Genomic DNA, 24049 nt, shown 5'->3' with positions numbered 1-24049 from the left:
TGCATGGTTTAGTTTTGCTAGCCTCGAAGCACATAGACGGTATTTAGCTCATCTAGTAGGCTCGCGTCACTGGTCAATTCGCGGCTGTGTTTCCCTTTGTAATCCATGATAGTTTGCAAGCCCTGCCACATCCGACAAGTGTCAGTGCCGGTGTAATAGGATTCGATCTTGACGCTTTGCCTGTTTGATGATTCATTGGAGGGCGTAGTGGGAGTTCGTACAAGTGTCCAGATTAGTGTCCCACTTTTTGAAAGTGGCAGCTTCTTAGCAAAGAACAATTTCTCAAGCAAGAATTTTGCTAGGACTGCCTTGGAATGGTCCGAGTGGGAAAAAAACAGCTGCTATTTGCAGAGAGGTTTAGAACTCTCTTCTTATTGGTTTATTAACTAATTTACTGTGTGGTGATGACACCAAGCAGGTCAAAACTCCATCCCACCAAAACAGGAAGAAATTTCACTCAATCTTACACTAAAAGGATTTTAACATCATTTTCACAATTCATTTTCACAATTCACAACAGTATTATGTATTATTCCAACATCATAGTGTGGAAATATCCATTCACTGCACTGGACCTTTAAAGTCGATCACTGTGTGTGTTATGACAGTGATTAAGAAGTTGCAGAACGTTTTTTGGGTGGGCTACGATGAGAACGGAGTTTTTCTAAATAAATTGGCTTAGGCTATAAATACATAACGTTGTCGCTTTGTTTTCCCTGGCCAGATGGGGCAGTTATTTCTTACACTATCTTTCTAGTATTATTACCTATAGCCAAAAATAACTTTTGGATATTAGATCTCACCAGAAATTCAACTTCCCTGAACTTGACACTTCCTTTGAAAATCCAGAGGCAGTTGGCAGCCCCACTCATCCTGATTGCAACACAAAAACGTCAACGCCGGAGAAGAAGTGGGGTTCTAGTGTAACGATCGTCGTAAGGAGGAGACCAAGGTGCAGCGTGGTAAGTGCTCATGTTTACTTTTATTTAACTCAGAACACTAAACAAAATAACGAAAAAATAAGACGAACGTTACATTCTGCAGGCTTACACAGAGCTGTACAAAAACAAGATCTCACAACCGAAGGTGGGAAAAAGGGCTGCCTAAGTATGATTCCCAATCAGAGAAAACGATAGACAGCTGCCTCTGATTAGGAACCATACTCGGCCAAACACAAAGAAATATATGACATAGAATGCCCATCCCATATCACACCCTGACCTAACCAAAGAGAGAAAAACGGCTCTCTCAGGTCAGGGCGTGACATCTAGTCAGACTCAGGTGAAGAGCAAACCATCCAATGCTTCCGTGTATATTACAGGCTGACCACACCGCTCGCGTCGTGTGCGCTGCAAAATAAAATAAAAAAAATCGATGTTATTCAATTATTACCCCCATACTGCGTTGCCAAGTGCTACAATAGAAATCAGTTCCATTTCTGATGCAGATCGCGCTGCAAGTCCTGCCTCTCCCATCTCCTCATTGGTTTATAGAAGCAGGTACCCACGTGCCATCTCCTCATTGGTTATACCCACGTGGGTGACTGAAAGACGAACGAGGTCAGTGGCGGTAATGCACCTAATTTATGAACGTTGCCAATCGCAATATAAAGTCAAGAGAAGAAAAAGCCTGGAAGGAAGAGAGATGACTAGAAAAGATTCAGTTGACCGTTTTATGTGTGGATTAATTGGCGGAGTAGAGGACCTTGTGCATTTCAGGTAAAATAACAACTCAATTTTTATATCCCAGGACAAATTAGCTAGCAACAGCAAGCTAGCTAAATAGGACAAATTAGCTAGCAAGTGCAAGGTAACTAGCTAAAGGCCATACATGTTTAGTGCTTTTTGACCTGTCCCCAAATGAATTTAATTGGTTCAGAGTTTGTTTTGATATTTAACCTGCGTGTCTTGATCGCATTTTGTGTGGGGGGACAAAATAAATGTATGCATAATGGCGCACGCGCGCAGCTGGTTTGGGTTCCGTGTTACTCTCTAACGTTCATGAAAATAAAATAGACAAGCTCAGGGTGAGGATCTCCTTCCAGAAAGACATAAAGGGACTGTAACATACTCGGTTTTACAGATTCATGGCTCTCTTCGGATATATTGTCCCCGTCCATACAGCCAGCGGGGTTCTCCTTACATCGTGCGAACAGGAAGCAGGAACTCTCCAGGAAACACAAAGGTTTAGGGGTGTGTCTCATGATTAACAACTCATGGTGTGATTGTGGTAACATACAGGAACTCAAGTCCTTTTGTTCTCCCGATCTGGAATACCTTACAATCAAATGCTGACTGCTTACGTCTCAAGATAATTTTCTTTAGTTACTGTCACTGCTGTTTCGATCCCGCGGACTGGGAAATGTTCCGGGTCGCATCAATGAATAGTACTGTAGTATACGCTGACTCAGTGACTGGGTTCATCAGGAAGTACATGTTGTTCCTACGGTGATGATTAGAACTTACCCAAACCATAAGCCATGGATAGATGGCAGCATAATGCAATTATATTTTTGTCAAAATGACTAAGACTAGACTAAATCTAAAAAGCGTGCCTAAATGAACAATGCTTCACACCGACAGTGTGGTAAAGAAGGCTCAACAGTGCCTCTTCAACCTCATGAGGCTGAATAAATGTGTCTTTGTCCCTAAGATCTTCACAAACTTCTACAGATGCACCAACAAGAGCATTCTGTCGGGCTGCATCACAGCCTGGTATGGCTACTGCACTGCCCGCAACCGCAGAGCTCTCCAGAGGGTGTTGAGGTCAATGTAGTCTCGCTTTGCCATTCCTCCAAAATGCCGTTGTTGTCACACCTCCCTTGGAGGTCTAGAGAATTTTGTATCGCAATGGTGGTTTGAATGGTCGGCTGGCTCCCAGCTGCAAGATTTTTATTGGATGTGACATTTCAAGAACCCTCCCCCACACACCCATTGAAGGGGGTGTGACATGTTATGTTCATCACTGTTTTCTGACCAGGTAAGCCATATTATGTAGAAAGTTGTTCCGTATGCTAGCTAGTTTGCAACACTTCAGAAAATGTAAGAAAAGACGGAGGAAAAATGTAATTCTGTTTAGCCAGAAGTCTGATCTATACACAAAATCAAGTCGATGAAGGCATTACAACGCCTCTGCTTGAACACTTTTTTCTTTGCAGAGACGTTTTGGTCTGTCTACCTACAAGCTATGGTAAAAGTTTAGTGTGTCAAGTGTAGCCGACAGTCCGCGATTTATTGAAATTGAAAGTAGAGAAATCGATGGTAATAGTAGTTTATCCTCTGATGTCAACACGCGGGTCAAAGTGAGATGGAGGATGAGAAAATTGCCAAGGGTGAATAAACGATTGTCTTGGTCCCAGCTTTGAAGTACCTTTACTGACCTTGCCTTCTGGATGATAGTGGGGTGAACAGACCGTGGCTTGGGTTGTTGATGTCCTTGATGATCTTTTTGGCCTTTCTGTGACATCTGGTACTGTACGTGTCCTGGAGGGCAGACAGTGTGCCCCCAGTAATGCGTTAGGCAGACCGCACTACCCTCTGGAGAGCCCTGCAGTTGTGGGCAGTGCAGTACCAGGTGGGGATACAGTCCGACAGGATGCTCTCAAATGGTGCATTTGTAAAAGTTTGTAAGGATCTTAGTGGCCAGGACAAAGTTCTTCAGCCTTCTGAGGAGAAAGAGGCACTGTTGCGCACTCTTCACCACACCGGCTGTGTGGGTGGACCATTTCAGATTATCAGTGATGTGTACGGCAAGGAAATTGAAGTTTTTCACCTTCTCCACTGCAGCACCATCTATGTGGATGCTGTCTCCTGAAGTCCATGATCAGCTCCTTTGTTTTGTTCACGTTGAGGGAGAGGTTATTTTTCTGGCACCACTCCACCAGGGCCCTCACCTCCTCCCTGTAGGCTGTCTCATCATTGTTGGTAATCAGGCCTAATACTGCTCTGTCGACTGCAAACTTGATGATTGAGTTGGAGGCATGCGTGGCCATGCAGTCATGGGTGAACAGGGAATACAGGAGGGGGCTGAGCACGCCCCCTATTGGGGCCCCTGTGTTGAGGATCAGCGTAGTGGATATGTTGTTTCCTACCTTTACCACCAGGGGGCAGCCTGTCAGGAAGTCCAGGACCCAGTTGCACAGGGCAGGGTTCAGATCTATGGCCCCGAGCTTAACGATGAGGTTGGAGAGTACTATGATGTTGAAGGCTGAGCTGTAGTCAATGAACAGCATTCTTACATATGTATTCATCTTGTCCATATGTGATAGGGCAGTGTGCAGTGCAATGGCGATTGCATCATCTGTGGATCTATTGGTGTGGTATGCAAATTGAAGTGGGTCTAGTGTGTCAGGTATGGTGGAAGTGATATGATCCTTAACTAGCCTCTCAAAGCACTTCATGATGACAGAAGTGTGAGCTACTTGTCATTTAGTTCAGTTACCTTTGCATTATTGAGTACAGGAACAATGGTAGACATCTTGAAGCAAGTGTGGTCAGCACACTAGGATAAGGAGAGATTGAATATGTCCGTGAAAAACCCTCCAGCCAGCTGGTCTGCGCATGCTCTGTGGACCTTGTACTTGAGATGACACACACAGATGTTCATGGGAGTGTCTCTGTTTTATTGCACATCAGCCAATGAGGGTAACCCTGACAAAAATCGACAACATTCTGAGCACAATTCCCTTACTTTTCTGAATTCAGGAAAAAAACATTCCGCTTTGCCCATTACTGACGTGAGATATGCAATAGCCCTACTGTCTATCATTACTTTGGAGGTTTTTGGATATGATGAACACTTGAGTGATGATGATTATGATGTTACATAAAATTACAGAATATTTTCAGTTCAAATAATTACACAAATAAAAGCAACAAAGAACGTAATGTTATGAAAGTAAACACACATTTTGAGAGTCTACATTGTCATTGGTTTCAGTACAACGTCTTCTTTCTCTCTTACATTACTTCTCTAACGGTGACATTTAAGATCATTTCCATTCTAGGATCTCAGCACTACAGCTGAAATCAACTGTTTGTGTTCTCAGTCTGCATACCAAATGAGCAGACAGTTTGTTCTTCTCACGGTTTAAGTTCAGTTTGTGGTTGCTGATACACAACAGTAGTTCCTCATTGTCCAATTTTTGCAACAGGTATTTGGAAGTTCTGGAACTTGGGTAGAACCTGCTAGTTGTCAAAGCAAACACCTTCTGATCAAGAAGCACACTTGCGAGATGATAGAGTGCTTTCCAGACTCTTGCTTCAGCTCACTGTCTTTAGCAAATCGTTGCAAGAGGTGGCCTCAAATGGTCTTGCTGACTTACTGTGCAATATCAAACTGGACATTTTTATTTATTTATTTTATTTTTATTTAATCTTTATTTAACCAGGTAGGCAAGTTGAGAACAAGTTCTCATTTACAATTGCGACCTGGCCAAGAAAAAGCAAAGCAGTTCGACACATACAACAACACAGAGTTACACATGGAGTAAAACAAACATACAGTCAATAATACAGTAGAAAAATAAGTCTATATACAATGTGAGCAAATGAGGTGAGATAAGGGAGGTAAAGGCAAAAAAGGCCATGGTGGCAAAGTAAATACAATACAGCAAGTAAAACACTGGAATGGTAGATTTGTAGTGGAAGAAAGTGCAAAGTAGAAATAGAAATAATGGGGTGCAAAGGAGCAAAATAAATAAATAAATACAGTAGGGGAGAAGGTAGTTGTTTGGGCTAAATTATAGATGGGCTATGTACAGGTGCGGTGATCTGTGAGCTGATCTGACAGCTGGTGCTTAAAGAGGAGGGAGATAAGTGTTTCCAGTTTCAGAGATTTTTATAGTTCGTTTCAGTCATTGGCAGCAGAGAACTGGAAGGAGAGACGGCCAAAGGAGGAATTGGCTTTGGGGGTGACCAGAGAGATATACCTGCTGGAGCGCGTGCTACAGGTGGGTGCTGCTATGGTGACCAGTGCGCGGAGATAAGGGGGAACTTTACCTAGCAGGGTCTTGTAGATGACCTGGAGCCAGTGGGTTTGACGATGAGTATGAAGCGAGGGCCAGCCAACGAGAGCGTACAGGTCGCAGTGGTGGGTAGTATATGGGGCTTTGGTGACAAAACGGATGGCACTGTGATAGACTGCATCCAGTTTATTGAGTAGGGTATTGGAGGCTATTTAGCATGCATTTAGTTTTACTTATGTATTTAAGAGCAGTTGGAGGCCACGGAATGAGAGTTGTATGGCATTGAAGCTCGTCTGGAGGGTTGTTAACACAGTGTCCAAAGAAGGGCCAGAAGTATACAGAATGGTGTCGTCTGCGTAGAGGAGGATCAGAGACTCACCAGCAGCAAGAGCGACATTATTGATGAATACAGAGAAAAGAGTTGGCCCAAGAACTGAACCCTGTGGCACCCCCATAGAGACTGCCAGAGGCCCGGACAACAGGCCCTCCAATTTGACACACTGAACTCTATCAGAGAAGTAGTTGGTGAACCAGGCGAGGCAAACATTTGAGAAACCAAGGCTATTGAGTCTGCCGATGAGAATGTGGTGATTGACAGAGTCGAAAGCCTTGGCCAGGTCAATGAATACAGTAGCACAGTATTGTTTCTTATTGATGGCGGTTACGATATCGTTTAGGACCTTGAGCGTGGCTGAGGTGCACCCATGACCAGCTCTGAAACCAGATTGCATAGCGGAGAAGGTGAGGTGGGATTCGAAATGGTCGGTAATCTGTTTGGCGACTTGGCTTTCGAAGACCTTAGAAAGGCAGGGTAGGATAGATATAGGTCTGTTGCAGTTTGGGTCAAGAGTGTCACCGCCTTTGAAGAGGGGGATGACCGCAGCTGCTTTCCAATCTTTGGGAATCTCAGACGATACGAAAAAGAGGTTGAACAGGCTAGTAATAGGGGTTGCAACAATTTCGGCAGATCATTTTAGAAAGAAAGGGTCCAGATTGTCTAGCCCGGCTGATTTGTAGGGGCCCAGATTTTGCAGCTCTTTCAGAACATCAGCTGACTGGATTTGGGAGAAGGAGAAATGGGGAAGGCTATTCAGATAGCAACCGATAAGACAGCTAACGATTAGCGAGCCGCAGATAACGTCGGGCAGATAACGTCGGTAGTCCAGTCGTGAGGCCCGGTGGGGCTCCGCATCGGCAGTAAAACAGATAGGTGATTGTAGCCCAGGAGTGGCTGATGGAACTCTTCAGCTGGCTAGCTCCGGAATAATTGATGTTAGCTCCGGGACCGACGTTAGCCAATAGTCACTCGGATAGCAGCTTGCTAGCTGCAAGATCCAGGTGTAAATGTCCAGAGCTTGCGATAGAAATCCGGGGATATGGAGAGAAAAATAGGTTCGGTATGCTCTGGTCTGAGTCACGTTGTACAAAACTGCCGATAGCTATTCGAACTAAGGGATAGCTGATGACCGCCAACCGTGGTTAGCTGAATACTAACGCTTGCTTCTGGCTAGCTTCTGTTGTGGATTTCAGATTTGAGGGGAATAATACTTTTTTTTTTATTGGTGAGGCGGGTTGCAGGAGAGTGTTTAGACGTTGAGTTTTTATTAAAAAAATATATATAAAAAGATATGCGAAGAAAATAAGTAAATATGTATAATACACGGGACACGACAAGACGAGGACAAAGGACGTCTAACTGATATGCCATCTTGGAGCACAAATTCTTGGGCCCCTTGATATTGGATGAGGTCTTTTGTGAGGCGCACATGGTATTCGCAGTTCTTACATCAAATACTTTGGTATTTCTCTGTGCCGATAACCTTGAAGACATATACCAATTATTTCCAAAAGACATCTACATATCCGTGACTTTGTACCAGAATGAGTTGTAACAGTGACATTTAATAAAAGTAAAATAAGGTTTTAACATCTGAGACTGACATGCATTATGCAACACATTTGCAATGATAAACTTTGGTGCCACATAAAATGGGCTTTATCAGTTACTTAATTGTCAAGGAAAAATACAAACAATGTAGAAATGATCTAGGCTACAACTGTCACTATGACCAACTGACTATATTATTCAATGTAGCCTACAAATGTGAGCCTGTAGGACCTGTGCAACACTGTTTTCAACCTATATGATAAATCTACGAAGAGTGTAATGATTAATACTGGGATAAAAAACAATCAATCAAACAAAAGTACACCTGTAGCTGCATGGCCTGTTGCATTGACAAAAGTTATCTGTAGATAGCTATTGAATGTTGTTAGAAGGTAGAGCACTTTTAAGTACACAGTGATCACTTTTGTTCTTGTCAGAGCCGATGATGCACCAAAAAACGTTGCTTGTAGCGGTTGAATTCCCATATCTGGCGGCTGGTCATCTGTCGCTGGGGCTGGGTCCCTGAATAGGCCTCGTCTCGCCGGACTGAGCAGACAGTCTTTTTTTTTCCTGAGCAGACACTCTTCTGGTACTTCTGAGGGTCGAGACAGATCGAAAAGATGTGCTGCGGCTAACTATAGAACTTGCTCTTTCCGTCACAAAATAGACCATTCTTTCCACGTCATTGGCACTTCTTCATATGAGTAGAAGATTGCGACAGGAGCCACATAATTTACTGCTTTTGAAAACCCACCACTCAGTGTGACAGGTCGCATTATCTATACTAAAGCCAGTGTGTAGTCCGGTCGCAATAAAAGACGATTTACCTTGCAAAAGGTTATGTTTTTTCCTGTTACAGTCGTACGGTTCACCACAAACAGGACATATATCAACATATTTTGATGGGGTTTTAATCTGCAATTTCATGAACATCCTCACACACTGTTGCACTTACAACACTAATCTAGTGAGCACCTTTGATGCTCCACCCAAGCAAGGCATTTGATTGGTTTGACATGTTGCGAGGCATCACTGATTTATACCTGGTTCCCACCCATTTTTAGCTGACTGTGCCACAGGCTTCCCTTTTACGGAAGTCTGGTTCTCAAAAAGGCTACGGGCAGCCCAACACATCATCAGAGCACAGTGCTTGCCCTCCAGGATATCTACACCATCAAGGACCTCAGCCACACGAGTCTTGGCCTGTTCAGCCTGCTACCATCAAAATGGTGGAAACCGTACAGGTGCAGCAAAGCTGGAACTGAGAGACAGATTTGGATAGAAAACACTCTGAAGTTTCTAAAACTGTTTGAATGGTGTCTGTGAGTATAACAGAACTCATATGGCAGGCAAAAATCTGAGAAAAAGTTGACCAGGAAGTGGAGGATCTGAGAATTGTAGTTCTTCTTTCTAGTCCCTTTCGAAACTACAGTATCTGTGCTGTTACGTTGCACTTTCTAAGGCTTCCATTGGCTGTCTAAAGCCTTCAGAAAGTGGTTTGAGCCTTCTCCTGTCTCTGGGCAGAGTATAGGAGCTCAGTTACTGAGTGGTCTGCCTGGCAACAAAGGGATTGGATATGCACGTTCCCGCGACCACGCTGTTTTTTCTTTTTCTCCTTGAATGAATACGCTATTGTCCGGTTGGAATAGTATCGCAATTTTACATTCAAAATACCATAAAAAATTGATTTTAAACAGCATTTGACATGCTTCTAAGTACGGTAATGGAACATTTTGACTTTTTCTGTCTCGAATTGCGCTCGCGCATTACCCTTTGGATAGTGACCTGAACGCACAAACAAAACGGAGGTATTTGGACATAACTATGGATTATTTCGAACAAAAACAACATTTCTTGTGGAAGTAGCAGTCCTGGGAGTGCATTCTGACGATGATCAGCAAAGGTAAGAGCATATTTCTAATACTAATTCTGAGTTTAGGTTGCCCCGAACTTGGCGGGTGTCTGAATAGCTCGCCATGATGGCGAGCTATGTACTCAGAATATTGAAAAATGTGCTTTCTCCATAAAGCTATTTTAAAATCTGACACAGCGATTGCATAAAGGAGTTCTGTATCTATAATTCTTAAAATAATTGTTATGTATTTTGTCAACGTTTATGATGAGTATTTTTGTAAATTCACTGGAAGTTTTTGGTGGGAATACATTTTCTGAACATCACGCGCCAATGTAAAAAGCTGTTTTTGGATATAAATATGAACTTGATTGAACAAAACATACATGTATTGTGTAACATAATGTCCTAGGAGTGTCATCCGATGAAGATCATCAAAGGTTAGTGCTTCATTTAGCTGTGTTTTGGGTTTTATTGACATATATGCTTGCTTGGAAAATGGCTGTGGTTATTTTGGTCTATGTACTCTCCTAACATAATCTAATGTTTTGCTTTCGCTGTAAAGCCTTTTTGAAATCAGACAATGTGGTTGGATTTAGGAGAAGTGTATCTTTAAAATGGTGTAAAATAGTCGTATGTTTGAGAAATTGAAATTATTGGATTTTTGAGGTTTTTGTATTTCACGCTACGCTGTTCCATTGGATATTGGCTAGGCGTTCCACTAGCGGAACGTCTGTCCTCAACAGTCATCACTTGCCAGCAACCACCCGGTACTCTACCCTGCACCATAGAGACTGCTGCTCTATGTACATACTGTAGAGTCATTGAACACTGGTCACTTTAATAATGTTTACATATCGTTTTACCCACTTCATATGTACAGTACCTTCAGAAAGTATGCATACTCCTTGACTTATTCCACATTTTATTGTATTAGAGCCTGAATTTTTCAAATTTTATTCAACTATTACCATACACCTGCAACAAAGATAGCTCAGATGTGAGTCCATTTTGAATTTTGAATAGCCCGAATAAAAAAATGATTGTTCTCACGCATCTACACACAATACCCCACTATGACAAAGTGAAATATTGTTTTTAGAAAGGTTTGCAAATTTTTTGAACATGAAATACAGACATATCTAATTTACATAAGTATTTCTTACCCCTGAGTCAATACATGTTAAAATCCCCTTTGACAGTGTTGTATAGCACACTATTACTTATACAACTAATATAAGGACAGGACATGAGACGTGAGTAGAAATTAACGTGGGCATTGTTTAATGCGTTTCACAGGAAGAACATTCCAAGCATTTCAACGTAGGTAAGCAAGGGGGGGTTACAGGGGCCCTAAAAGGGACAAAACTAGAATATCAATACACAACAGACAGCGATTACAGCTTTGAGTCTTTCTGAGTAATTCTTTGCACACCTGGATTGTACAATATTTGCACATTATTCTTTAACAAATTCTTCAAGCTCTGTCGAGTTGGTTGTTGATCATTGCTAGACAGCCATTTTCAAGTCTCGCCATAGATTTTCAAGCTGATATATGTGTGTATTGTTATTGTATTGCTAGATATTGCTGCATTGTTGGAGTTAGAAACATAAGCATTTCGCTGCACCTGCAATAACAACTGCAAAACTGTCTACATCCAATAACCTTTGATTTGATTTTTTTTTATATCGCATGCCCACGTGGCGTGGAGCTCTATGGGTCCCTGTGGAACCTTTTGTTTGTCCCTTGGCTCTCGCTGTAGCTCAACCCGACCTGAGAGTGAGTGATCACAGGGTAGACAGGCTCATACAGGGCCTTACAGAAAATGGGTGTCAATTAAATTAGGCGTCACACGTAAAACACAAAGACTCCAAGACAATACAGAGCCCACCGTCAATGGAGCTCTCTCAGCCAATCACAACACAGGGTTTGTTTGTTTATTTATGCATGTGTACAAACACCTGCACGGCATCAGCCTCAGGCAAACCGGCATTAGTTGTAAAAACACTCCTCCTCAGTGTTATTCAAACGTACCTTTTATTATGTTTTATTTTGACCTCTTTTTTTTACATTTATCTCCCGCACAGCAACTCCACTCCCACTTGTCTCCAATTCCACATCCCAACCCTCAGCAAATCCCATCGATCTCTGCTGGCCACCCACTTCGGGTTTCTACGCAACACGTCTTTCAACTATGCTGTGATGTTTAACGAAACAACTTCAATCTATCTAATCAAATAGAATACACAGATTGACGAGTTGACGATAAATACTTTTACAAAGAGTATTACTAATTGATTGACCCGGTCTCTCCAGATCTCCTAACAGTAGTATTTCTAGGGTGTCATGACTTCCGCCGAAGTCGGTCCCTCTCCTTGTTCGGGCGGCGTTCGGCGGTCGACGTCACCGGTCTTCTAACCATCGCCGCTCCACCTTTCATTTTCCATTTGTTTTGTCTTGTTTTCCTGCACACCTGGTTTCCTGCACAGCCCTCTGTTCCCTCCATGTCTGTGTGGGGTATTGTTTATTGTCTAGGTTGGCACGCTTCCGGCTGGTTTGCGCCGGGTTTTGTTTTGTACCAGTGCTTTGTGGCAGCCGGTACTTTGTGTTGTACATTGTGCTGCCTCACTTGTTCTTTGGGCATTTGTTTTTGTGACTCGGTTGCGTTCTGTTCTAATAATTGCCTCAGTAAAGTGCTTTATCCACTTATCTCTGCTCTCCTGCACCTGACTTCCATGCACCAGCTACACCCACCGTTGACATAGGGTCAATTTTAGAGCAATGCTATGCATTTTCAGCCATTCCTGAACCTGAGACCAGAAACAGGCTACCTGAGGGCAATACCAAAATAAATGGTCTATTGATTCTGTATCCTCACAACAAAATCTGCAGAGCTTCGATGATTTGATGCCCCAAATATTCAACATTTTGTTCTTGTCAAGAATTCTATATAATAATTTTAGCTGAAAAGTCTTGAATGTTGCGTTGTTTTATATATCAACTCATACACCCGTACCATGGAATCGGTACATCAAAAATCTCTTCCCAACTATTTTGCGATCTGTATGGCACAGTTGACAACATCCTGGTCCTCAAATGAAACTGGTAAACTTTCCTATTTATGCTATTTTTATTCCTCTGCCAGTTTTGATCCTTTATATTGGGCAGACAGACCAGTTCCCTACCTCCTCCCGCTGCCACCTGCCTCCTCCATTTTTGAGGTAATGCTGTAATCAATTGGTTGTACTCTTGGATTGAGCAGACCTTCCTGTACAATTCTGATAACTCTATGAAGAACATACCTCTACCATTCCAATTTACAATATAATTTAAGAACAAAATACCCTTTTCAAACATCTTTCCCATAAATACAGGTATTTTATCAACCAGCACATTTGAGTTCAGCCATAATATTTGTTCTTCTTTCAGGGGGATGAAATTGAAATTGTAGCCAGCTCTGCAATGCTTGTTTGAAAAAGAGATACTTTGAAAAAAGTATAATTTTCAATGAACTGATAATGTGACATGGCAATCTGCACAAAGGCAAAAAAGCCATGTTTAAACAATAGAGAGAGGTTTAGTACTTTTATATTTAATCATCTCAACCCACCCAATTAATTTTCATTATAGAAACTCAGCGAAAAATATAAAACCTCCTCTCACTGTCAACTGCATTTATTTTCAGCAAACTTAACATGTGTAAATATTTGTATGAACATAACAAGATTCAACAACTGAGACAAACTGAACAAGTTCCACAGACATGTGACTAACAGAAATTGAATAATGTGTCCCTGAACAAAGGGGGGGTTCAAAATCAAAAGTAACAGTCAGTAACTGGTGTGGCCACTTCCTCATAGACTGCACCAGATTTGCCAGTTCTTGCTGTGAGATGTTACCCCACTCTTCCACCAAGGCACCTGCAAGTTCCCGGACATTTCTGGGGGGAATGGCCCTAGCCCTCACCCTCCGATCCAACAGGTCCCAGACGTGCTCAATGGGATTGAGATCCGGGCTCGTCGCTGGCCATGGCAGAACACTGACATTCCTGTCTTGCAGGAAATCACCACAGAACGAGCAGTATGGCTGGTGGCATTGTCATGCTGGAGGGTCATGGCAGGATGAGCCTGCAGGAAGGGTACCACATGAGGGAGGAGGATGTCTTCCCTGTAACGAACAGCGTTGAGATTGCCTGCAATGACAACAAGCTCAGTCCGATGATGCTGTGACACACCGCCCCAGACCATGACGGACCCTCCACCTCATCCCGCTCCAGAGTACAGGTGATAAACGCGAATCCGACCAGCACCCCTGGTGAGACAAAACTGTGACTCGTCAGTGAAGAGCACTTTTGCCAGACCTGCCTGGTCCAGCGAAGGTGGGTTTGTGCCCATAGGCGACATTGTTGCTGGTGATGTCTGGAGAGGACCTGCCTTACAACAGGCCTACAAGCCCGCAGTCCAGCCTCTCTCAGCCTATTGCGGATAGTCTGAGCACTGATGGAGGGACTGTGCATTTCTAGTGTAACTCGGGCAGTTGTTGTTGCCAACCAGTACAGTGAGGGAAAAAAGTATTTGATCCCATGCTGATTTTGTACGTTTGCCCACTGACAAAGAAATAATCAGTCTATAATTTTAATGGTAGGTTTATTTGAACAGTGAGAGACAGAATAACAACAAAAAAATCCAGAAAAACGCATGTCATAAAATTTTATAAATTGATTTGCATTTTAATGAGGGAAATAAGTATTTGGCCCCCTCTCAATCAGAAAGATTTTTGACTCCCAGGTGTCTTTTATACAGGTAACGAGCTGAGATTAGGAGCATACAGGTAACGAGCTGAGATTAGGAGCACTGTGCTCCTAATCTCAGCTCGTTACCTGTATAAAAGACACCTGTCCACAGAAGCAATCAATCAATCCGATTCCAAACTCTCCACCATGGCCAAGACCAAAGAGCTCTCCAAGGATGTCAGGGACAAGATCGTAGACCTACACAAGGCTGGAATGGGCTACAAGACCATCGCCAAACAGCTTGGTGAGAAGGTGACAACAGTTGGTGCGATTATTCGCAAATGGAAGAAACACAAAAGAACTGTCAACCTCCCTCGGCCTGGGGCTCCATGCAAGATCTCACCTCGTGGAGTTACAATGATCATGAGAACGGTGAGGAATCAGCCCAGAACTACACGGGAGGATCTTGTCAATGATCTCAAGGCAGCTGGGACCATAGTCACCAAGAAAACAATTGGTAACACACTACGCCGTGAAGGACTGAAATCCTGCAGCGCCCACAAGATCCCCCTGCTCAAGAAAGCACATATACATGCCCGTCTGAAGTTTGCCAATGAACATCTGAATGATTCCGAGGACAACTGGGTGAAAGTGTTGTGGTCAGATGAGACCAAAATGGAGCTCTTTGGCATCAACTCAACTCGCCGTGTTTGGAGGAGGAGGAATGCTGCATATGACCCCAAGAACATCAACCCCACCGTCAAACATGGAGGTGGAAACATTATGCTTTGGGGGTGTTTTTCTGCTCAGGGGACAGGACAACTTCACCGCATCAAAGGGACGATGGACGCGGCCATGTACCGTCAAATCTTGGGTGAGAACCTCCTTCCTTCAGCCAGGGCATTGAAAATGGGTCGTGGATGGATATTCCAGCATGACAATGACCCAAAACACACGGCCAAGGCAACAAAGGAGTGGCTCAAGAAGAAGCACATTAAGGTCCTGGAGTGGCCTAGCCAGTCTCCAGACCTTAATCCCATAGAAAATCTGTGGAGGGAGCTGAAGGTTCAAGTTGCCAAATGTCAGCCTCGAAACCTTAATGACTTGGAGAAGATCTGCAAAGAGGAGTGGGACAAAATCCCTCCTGAGATGTGTGCAAACCTGGTGGCCAACTACAAGAAACGTCTGACCTATGTGATTGCCAACAAGGGTTTTGCCACTAAATAATAAGTCATGTTTTGCAGAGGGGTCAAATACTTATTTCCCCTCATTAAAATGCAAATCAATTTATAACATTTTTGACATGCGTTTTTCTGGATTTTTTTGTTGTTATTCTGTCTCTCACTGTTCAAATAAACCTACCATTAAAATGATAGACTGATTATTTCTTTGTCAGTGGGCAAACGTACAAAATCAGCAGGGGATCAAATACTTTTTTCCCTTACTGTACCTGTCCCGCAGGTGTGATGTTCGGATGTACCGATCCTGTGCAGGTGTTGTTACACGTGGTCTGCCACTGCGAGGACGATCAGCAGTCCATCCGGTCTCCCTGTAGCACTGTCTTAGGCGTCTCACATTACGGACATTGCAGAGTCAGTAGAAAGGCCTCTTTAGTGTCCTACGTCTTCATAACTGTGACCTTAATTGCCTACCGTCTGTAAGCTGTTAGTGTCTAAACGAACATTCCACAGGTGCATGTTCATTAATTATGGTTCATTGAACAAGCATGGGAAACAGTGTTTAACCCTTTCAATGAAGATCTGTGAAGTTTTGGATTTTTACGAATTAAAAGGGACGTTTCTTTTTTTGCTGAGTTTAGATAGGCACGTTTTATTTTGTCTGGTTTAGCGTCCCAGATAAAGCAAAATATTTTTTGCTCATATGATTTTAAAAACGAGTCATCGGGAGTAGGATCCTACATAGTTAACATACCTGTACAATGTGTTATATTGAGAGCTTCCAGTGAAAAAAAGGGGGGAATAAACTGCACAAACCACTTGTTCCATGTGAGTGCCGACAGCCAATGGAAGCATGGCAGTTGTTAGCAATGGGAGACTAGGCAGAGGAAGATGGTTCCCTCAGGATTGTTATCATTTTGCAGCAGGGATAGGGACCATGCCAATCCTTTTTCTTTTGATATCACAGGCACATTTGTCTCCTCGCTGGATATGGAAATGCAATTCAGAAAGAGACAGAGGAAATTTGCTTACCTGTTGTGAAATTCATATATTTCTGGGAGATTGCCAAAAAGCACATCTTTCTTGTTCTCCAGTGCTGTAGGGATGAGAGGGGAAAGCTCTGTGTTGTCCAGCTCGGCAGCGTACCCCTGGACAGGAAAATTACATTCAAAGCCAATAAGTAAAACTATGACGCCTCTGTGATAATGTGAACCCAATAAAACCCAGTCCTTCACATGGCTTTACACCTAACATTTGAATGAACATTACATGAGCATAAATCAGTGACAGTTTGAGTAGCCTAATGGCTCATCTAAATCGACAAAGCAAGCACATTTTAAGTTCAACAAAAGTTCATACAATATTCTGAAATGGCCAGACCTGATGCAACATTTGCAATGTCAGGCAATGTCAGGTTTTATGTTCCCTAGGTGCAGTTAGCAGAGAAAGGAGAGCTTTCTCTACTGTCTCTAACATTATTGCCACTAATTCACAACGTTTCACAGTCACGAGAGAGCCATTTAAAGTAAAACGCACCTCCATGATGCTCTGCAGCTCCTCGACGTACAGCCTCTCAGTTTCAATCAGCTCATTCATGATGTGTCTAGGGAGGAAAAATACAGTATCCGTCAGTTACAGAGAAGCCCTTTAGTGGTATTTGTCAGTGCAGATAGATTAATAAAAGCCAGAATTGAGACTCCAATTGCCACTCATATCCTAAATGCTTTGTCAAAGTTCTCCAACCAAATAATCATCCTCATCAGGAAGTGGGTGTGCACTCAGTCGAAGGTGGAAAACACGGTCATCAAACAAACCCAAAAGAGGCTCCGCTAGATATAGAAGCACAGCACCCCAGACATGAGGTACATGGGGGGAAAACAAGGCCTAACAGAGGAGGTTGTAATAAAACCAAGGAGCTTGAGCAAAGCTAACATTTCCAGACTTTAATGGTCCCTTTAATGTGCACATGAGTTCTGAGGTCTTGATTTTTATGTGCCATCACGAGCCCATCGAGACACTGAGTGCTGTTTGATGTATGGGCACATTTTATAGGTCAATAAAGCTCTTCAAAGGCACCCGCCATTCTCACAGAGGCAGGCATCTGTCATATCATATGTGACTGCCTTCCGAATTCCCAATACATTAGGATATTTGCATATCCATTTTTGGATGTGGGAAGGCAGCATCGTGTGAATAAATATCATGGACAGAGTTGCCTTCATTGAACCCCTGGGGGGAAAAAAACATTCCATGAAGTCATGTGCCTAGCCTGTTATTGGTGCTCCTAAGTAAGACAATTTTTCTTGAATGCCCTAGTGGACAGTGTTTATATTAATGATAGTTACTTGGTCGTTCTACCTCAAGTTGTTTACACTAGCTAAATGTATTAGTGCATAAAAGAGCTGAGACGTCTACAGCCCTCTGCGTGTCAAGAAGATAATTTCACCCTCCAACCAAAAAGCAATGCTTTAACTATATAAAACAAAGAACGTATACATGTCATGTACTAAAAGAACACATTGCCAATGCCAGTTTGTCCTGTGCATATCTGACTTTGTATGGCTACAATCCCTTTCCAAATGTGACCCTCGGGAAGACTGAATTACTTTTATTATGAAGAGTATGTAGTACCGGATGCAATTCAGATGACAAATCCCAAGCTCTGGCATAGAATCCAGCTTCACTCCTGCTGGTTGGCCTCACTGATTTGATAATAACTTAGAGAAATCCTAGACTACTTCCCCTGCCTACCTCAACTTAGTCAAAGGGGCTTTCCCCCTCTAGCCCAGCAGTTTCCTCCCCCACCAGTCCCACTCTGCTCTCACTCTCTCACAGTCACACAGATGGAGAGACATATCGAGACAGAGCAGCTCAGGCAGCAGCCCTGAACCCTGGAGTTACTACACAGTTACGCTGTTGTTCCCTACACACAGACAGGAAAGAGAAAAAGAGAGTGAAAGAGGGGGATAGTGCTCATCTACTGGAAAGGAGGGGCAGGAGAGAGTACTTTTCTGTACTTTTCCCAGAAACAGGTGGATGGAACTCACAGGCTGGTAAGTGATCAGGGAGAGGGAGGTGTGGGTGTTTTATGCTCTAGCTGAAAGACTGTTTATAATACCTTAGGGTGCTCAAAGCAAGGGTTCACACTGCTTTTACAGTTAGCCTGTGGGGAGATGTCCACTAACGGTAGAATCATCGCTGGGATGAGGAGGGAGAGAGGGGGGAGAGGCCAATCCCCTTTCATGGAATTGGAACCTAACCTCTCTTGGTAGGTTTTAAACAATAGACACAGGAAATCTAACAGAATAAAAAATACAATTATACTCAACAATGATATAAAAATTAGGTCATTTTAGAGATCATTGGTAGATATGATAAAACATCTGCTAATACAAATAAGAGCTCTGTTTAAGTGTTCTTATCTATAGAGGTTAGTAGCTCCAATTTGTCTTGGGTAGAGGCTTTTCAGCACATCAAGCTTACATCACATTGTGAATACAAATATGTTGGATGCATTTGCAGTTAGTTGTGTTTCAGATTACTTTGTGCCCAACAGAAATTAATGGATTGTGTTATTTGAGTAACTTTTATTACAAATAAGAAAAGAATATATGTTTCTAAACACTTCTACATTAATGTGGATGCTACCATGATTACAGATAATCCTGAATGAATCGCCAATCATGATGAGTGAGACAGTTACAGAGGGTCAAAGATCATAGCCCCAAGACTTGCTAACCTCTCACCATTACCAATAACAAGGAAGGTTAGCATGTCTTGGAGGTATGATTTTTGACCCTCTGTAACTTTCTCAATCATCATTATTCACGATTCATTCAGTATGATCCGTAATAATAGGCACAAAATAATCTGAAACACAACCAAAATGAACTGCAAATGCATCCTAGAAGTTAGTAAAGTCACAATCTTGATGTAGTCATTGCGTACTAGGAATATGGGACCAAATACTAAACTTTTCACTACTTTATTCATAAGAATCTTTAGTGATGTCAATCATTTTGACCCCTACCTTTTTGAGTAAAACAAACAAAATCTCTTTCTTTGAGCAATTTTATTAGTATAACATTTTAGTCTTTTTTTGAGCATACAATATAGCTTTTTTTGTCAATTGTGTGTATTTTCCTCCATATATCACTTTAAAATCATAAAATGTTTCAATTACCCCTCATTTTTACCATTGAAAGTGGGCTTTTTTGAGTGGTAAGGCGACTGTTAAACGAAAGCCAAGGAGTGAAGTCGGGGGAAGTTTATCTGCGACAGCCAAAAGTGGGACACTGATGTGGTTTTCAACAGCAAGGCTCAGTGCAACGTTTCCATTGTTTGTAAAAGTTTTTCTTTATAATGTTGAATTAAACGTGTCTTCAACCCCAATATCACATGCTCACAAACTCTACATTCGTATGTACATTGTACAATCAATTGGTGAGAGAAAGCATCAAATATCACATTTATTTGCGCATATCCACTGTATACATGGATTGTGGCAAAGTTGGTTCCTGTTTCAGGGATGTCTTTGGTCACATTTGCGTGGGTCAAACAAAAACACCCTAATGATTGGTTGATAATAGAGCCTCCCACAATGTAGGCGATGGCTGCAGGATGAAGTTGGTGAAGAGCAATTACAGAAACTTGCAGTCAAAATTTCATGACCTTTGATCACGATTCTTTTGGACAATTTTTTGGACAAAGTCAGACAATTTCTATCCCCATAATTCAACACACTTTGAAAGGTGGTGACCAACGATGGTCAACTTCTTGGCAAAAGTGATCTGCTCGAAAGCGCCCAGTGTTACATTTAACCCTGCAATTGTAACATTTAAATTCCGCCACTCTGTTGCATTGTTTACGACCAGTATGTCCTAGAAACATAGTTACAAGGATTTTCCTCGTTTGGGCAAAAGTCCATTGTCTGTCCTCCGTTCTCTCTCCTCTGTGACCCGGAAACCGTGGAGTGTGTCAATTCATTAGTAGGCAAACGGAAGGCAAACGGAAGACAGTCCCCTTTCCTCGATAGCCTCCTTCTGGCGAGGAAGCACAAGTGTTTCCCTTCGTGAATCAAATTAACTTGTGAATACCATTTTTATGTCTCTGTGTCTTGTATGAAGGAAGTTAGAGGTAGATTCGTGAGCCAACGCTAACTAGCATATTAGCTGTACCCAAAGACTTCCAGTCGTTGCGCTAATGCTAGCTTCCTTCATACTGGACGCAAGACATAAAAATGGTATCGACGAGTTCATTTGACTCTAGGGAAGTAAATAAAGGGCAGCATCACCAAAATCCCAAACTAACCCTTTAAGATACTTCACACTGAACAAGCACAGAGGATTGACTCTGATTGATGAACATGGTGAATAAGCCATCATCATTGAATAGATGGATACAGTTGAAGTTGGAAGTTTACATACACTTAGGTTGGAGTCATTAAAACACGTTTTTCAACCACTCCACACATTTCTTGTTAACAAACTATAGTTTTGGCAAGTCGGTTAGACATCTGCTTTGTGCATGACACAAGTAATCTTTCCAACAATTGTTTACAGATAGATTATTTCACTTATAATTCACTGTATCACAATTCCAGTGGGTCAGAAGTTTACATACACTAAGTTGACTGTGCCTTTAAACAGCTTGAAAAATTCCAGAAAATGATGACATGGCTTCAGAGGCTTCTGAAAGGCTAATTAACATAATTTGAGTCAATTGGAGGTGTTTCTGTGGATGTATTTCAAGGCCTACCTTCAAACTCAGTGCCTCTTTCCTTGACATCATGGGAAAAATCAAAAGAAATCAGCCAAGACCTCAGGAAAAAAAAGTCTGGTTCATCCTTGGGAGCAATTTCCAAACGCCTGAAGGTACCACGTTCATCTGTACAAACAATAGTATGCAAGTATAAACACCACGGGACCATGCAGCTGTCATACTGCTCAGGAAGGAGACGCGTTCTGTCTCCTAGAGACGAACGTACTTTGGTGCGGAAAGTGCAAATCAATCCCAGAACAACAGCAACGGACCTTGTGAAGATGCTGGAGGAAACAGGTACGAAAGTATCTATATCCACAGTAAAACGAGTCCTATATCGACATAACCTCAGCAAGGAAGAAGCCACGGCTCCAAAACCGCCAAAAAAAGCCAGACTACGGTTTGCAACTGCACATGGTGATAAAGATCGTACTTTTTGGAGAAATGTCCTCTGGACTAATGAAACAAAAATAGAACTGTTTGGCCATAATGACCATCGTTATGTTTGGAGGAAAAAGGGGGAATCTTGCAAGCCGAAGAACACCATCCCAACCGTGAAGCATGGGTGTGGCAGCATCATGTTGTGGGGGTGCTTTGCTGCAGGAGGGACTGGTGCACTTCACAAAATAGATGGCATCATAAGGTAGGAAAACTATGTGGATATGTTGAAGCAACATCTCAAGACATCAGTCAGGAAGTTGAAGCTTGGTCGCAAATGGGTCTTCCAAATGGACAATGACCCCAAGCATACTTCCAAAGTTGTGGCAAAATGGCTTAAGGACAACAAAGTCAAGGTATTGGAGTGGCCATCACAAAGCCCTGACCTCAATCCTAAATGATGAGTATGTTCCATATCAGGAGGTATTGTGCAGGCTGAAATTAGAGCAGGAGACATTCCACAAGCAGGTGTGTGGTCACCTGGTGCTAACAGTCAGCTGGGAGGCTCTGCCTTAAGTCTCTCTTCATCTCTACAAATCCTCTCTTCAGACAGCTGTACTGTGTGTGCTATGCTCTCCTAAACTCTCTTTTCAATTGTCACTTTCTGTCTGTGACCTCTCTCAAAGTGCCTTAAAACAAGCTAATGTTTGAGGAAATTGACTTTCACCCATAGGAGGAAAAAGCTGTGCCAAAGGGAACTTTTTTGGATTCATACACTGGGTACCTTACATCCAGCAGAGCTTAATGATAATTTTGACATGAGGGTCATGTTTCAATCTGATTTCTACGATCCCTGGCTATGTGGTTCTTGTAATTTATAACAGTTCTTTAATCCGTTACCCCCTTACTATACTGAACAAAAACGCAATATTTAAAGTGTTGGTCCCATGAGCTGAAATAAAAGATCCCCGACATATTCTATATGCACAAAAATCTTATTTCTCTCAAATTTTGTGCACAAATTTGTTTACATCCCTGTTAGAGAGCATTTCTCCTTAGCCAAAATAATCCATCCACCTGACGTGTGGCATATCAAGAAGTTGATTAAAACCTGTTAGGGACAGATGTTCCGCTAGCGGAACGCCTCACCAATATCCAATGGTATAGCGTGGCGCGAATCACAAATACCTCAAAAATGCAAAAACTTCCATTTTTCAAACATATGACTATTTTACACCATTTTAAAGACAAGACTCTCCTTTATCTAACCACATTGTCCGATTTCAAAAAGGCTTTACAACGAAAGCAAAACATTAGATTACGTCAGGAGAGTACCCAGCCAGAAATAATCACACACCCATTTTTCAAGCTAGCATATATGTCACAAAAACCAAAACCACAGCTAAATGCAGCACTAACCTTTGATGATCTCATCAGATGACACTCCTAGGACATTATGTTATACAATACACGCATGTTTTGTTCAATCAAGTTCATATTTATATCAAAAACCAGCTTTTTACATTAGCATGTTTTGTTCAGAACTAGCATACCCACAGAAAACTTCCGGTGAATTTACTAAATTACTCACGATAAACGTTCACAAAAAACATACATTATTTAAAGAATTCTAGATACAGCCCTCCTTTATGCAATCGCGGTGTCCGATTTTAAAATAGCTTTTCGGTGAAAGCACATTTTGCAATATTCTGAGTAGATAGCCCGGCCATCATGGCTAGCTATTTTGACACCCACCAAGTTTGGCCCTCACCAAACTCAGATTTACTATATCAAAAATTGGATTACCTTTGATGTTCTTCGTCAGAATGCACTCCCAGGACTTCTACTTCAACACCCAATGTTGTTTTGGTTCCAAATAATCAATAGTTATATCCAAATACCTCCGTTTTGTTTGTGCGTTCAAATCACTATCCGAAGGGTGACGCGCCGGCGCGTTTCGTGACAAAAAAATTCAAAATATTCCATTACCGTACTTCGAAGCATGTCAAACGCTGTTTAAAATCAATTTTTATGCGATTTTTCTCATAAAATAGCGATAATATTCCAACCGGGAGACGTTGTATCCGTTCAAAAACTGAAAGAAGAAAAATGGAGTCGTCACATGCACGCACGCACCAGTGTCATTGTTCTCAGAAGTACCACTCTCCAAAACCCCTACTGTTTTTCGCCCAGAGACTGCAGAGTTATCATTCCACGTTCTGGCGCCTTCTGAGAGCCAATAAAAGCCTTAGAAAATGTCACGTTACAGCAGAGATCCTGTATTTTCGATAAAGA

General features: G+C 42.3%; 1 protein-coding gene across 2 annotated transcripts in view; it reads right to left on the bottom strand.

The window, feature by feature from the left end:
- mcf2l2 (MCF.2 cell line derived transforming sequence-like 2) overlaps positions 1-24049 on the bottom strand; it is a 131508-nt gene that overhangs the window by 28276 nt on the left and 79183 nt on the right. For both annotated transcript variants that reach the window (XM_029707320.1, XM_029707321.1), the window contains exons 16-17: positions 17153-17219; positions 16649-16764 (exon numbers count right to left, since the gene is read on the bottom strand). In XM_029707320.1, coding sequence (XP_029563180.1) covers positions 16649-16764; positions 17153-17219 — 183 coding nt within the window. The remainder of the gene's footprint in view (positions 1-16648; positions 16765-17152; positions 17220-24049) is intronic.

This window comes from Salmo trutta, chromosome 22 (assembly GCF_901001165.1).
Source record: "Salmo trutta chromosome 22, fSalTru1.1, whole genome shotgun sequence".
Classification (NCBI taxonomy): Eukaryota; Metazoa; Chordata; class Actinopteri; order Salmoniformes; family Salmonidae; genus Salmo; species Salmo trutta.
The sequence above is the reverse complement of the archived record's forward strand: the minus strand, read 5'-3'. Positions and strand labels throughout refer to the sequence as shown.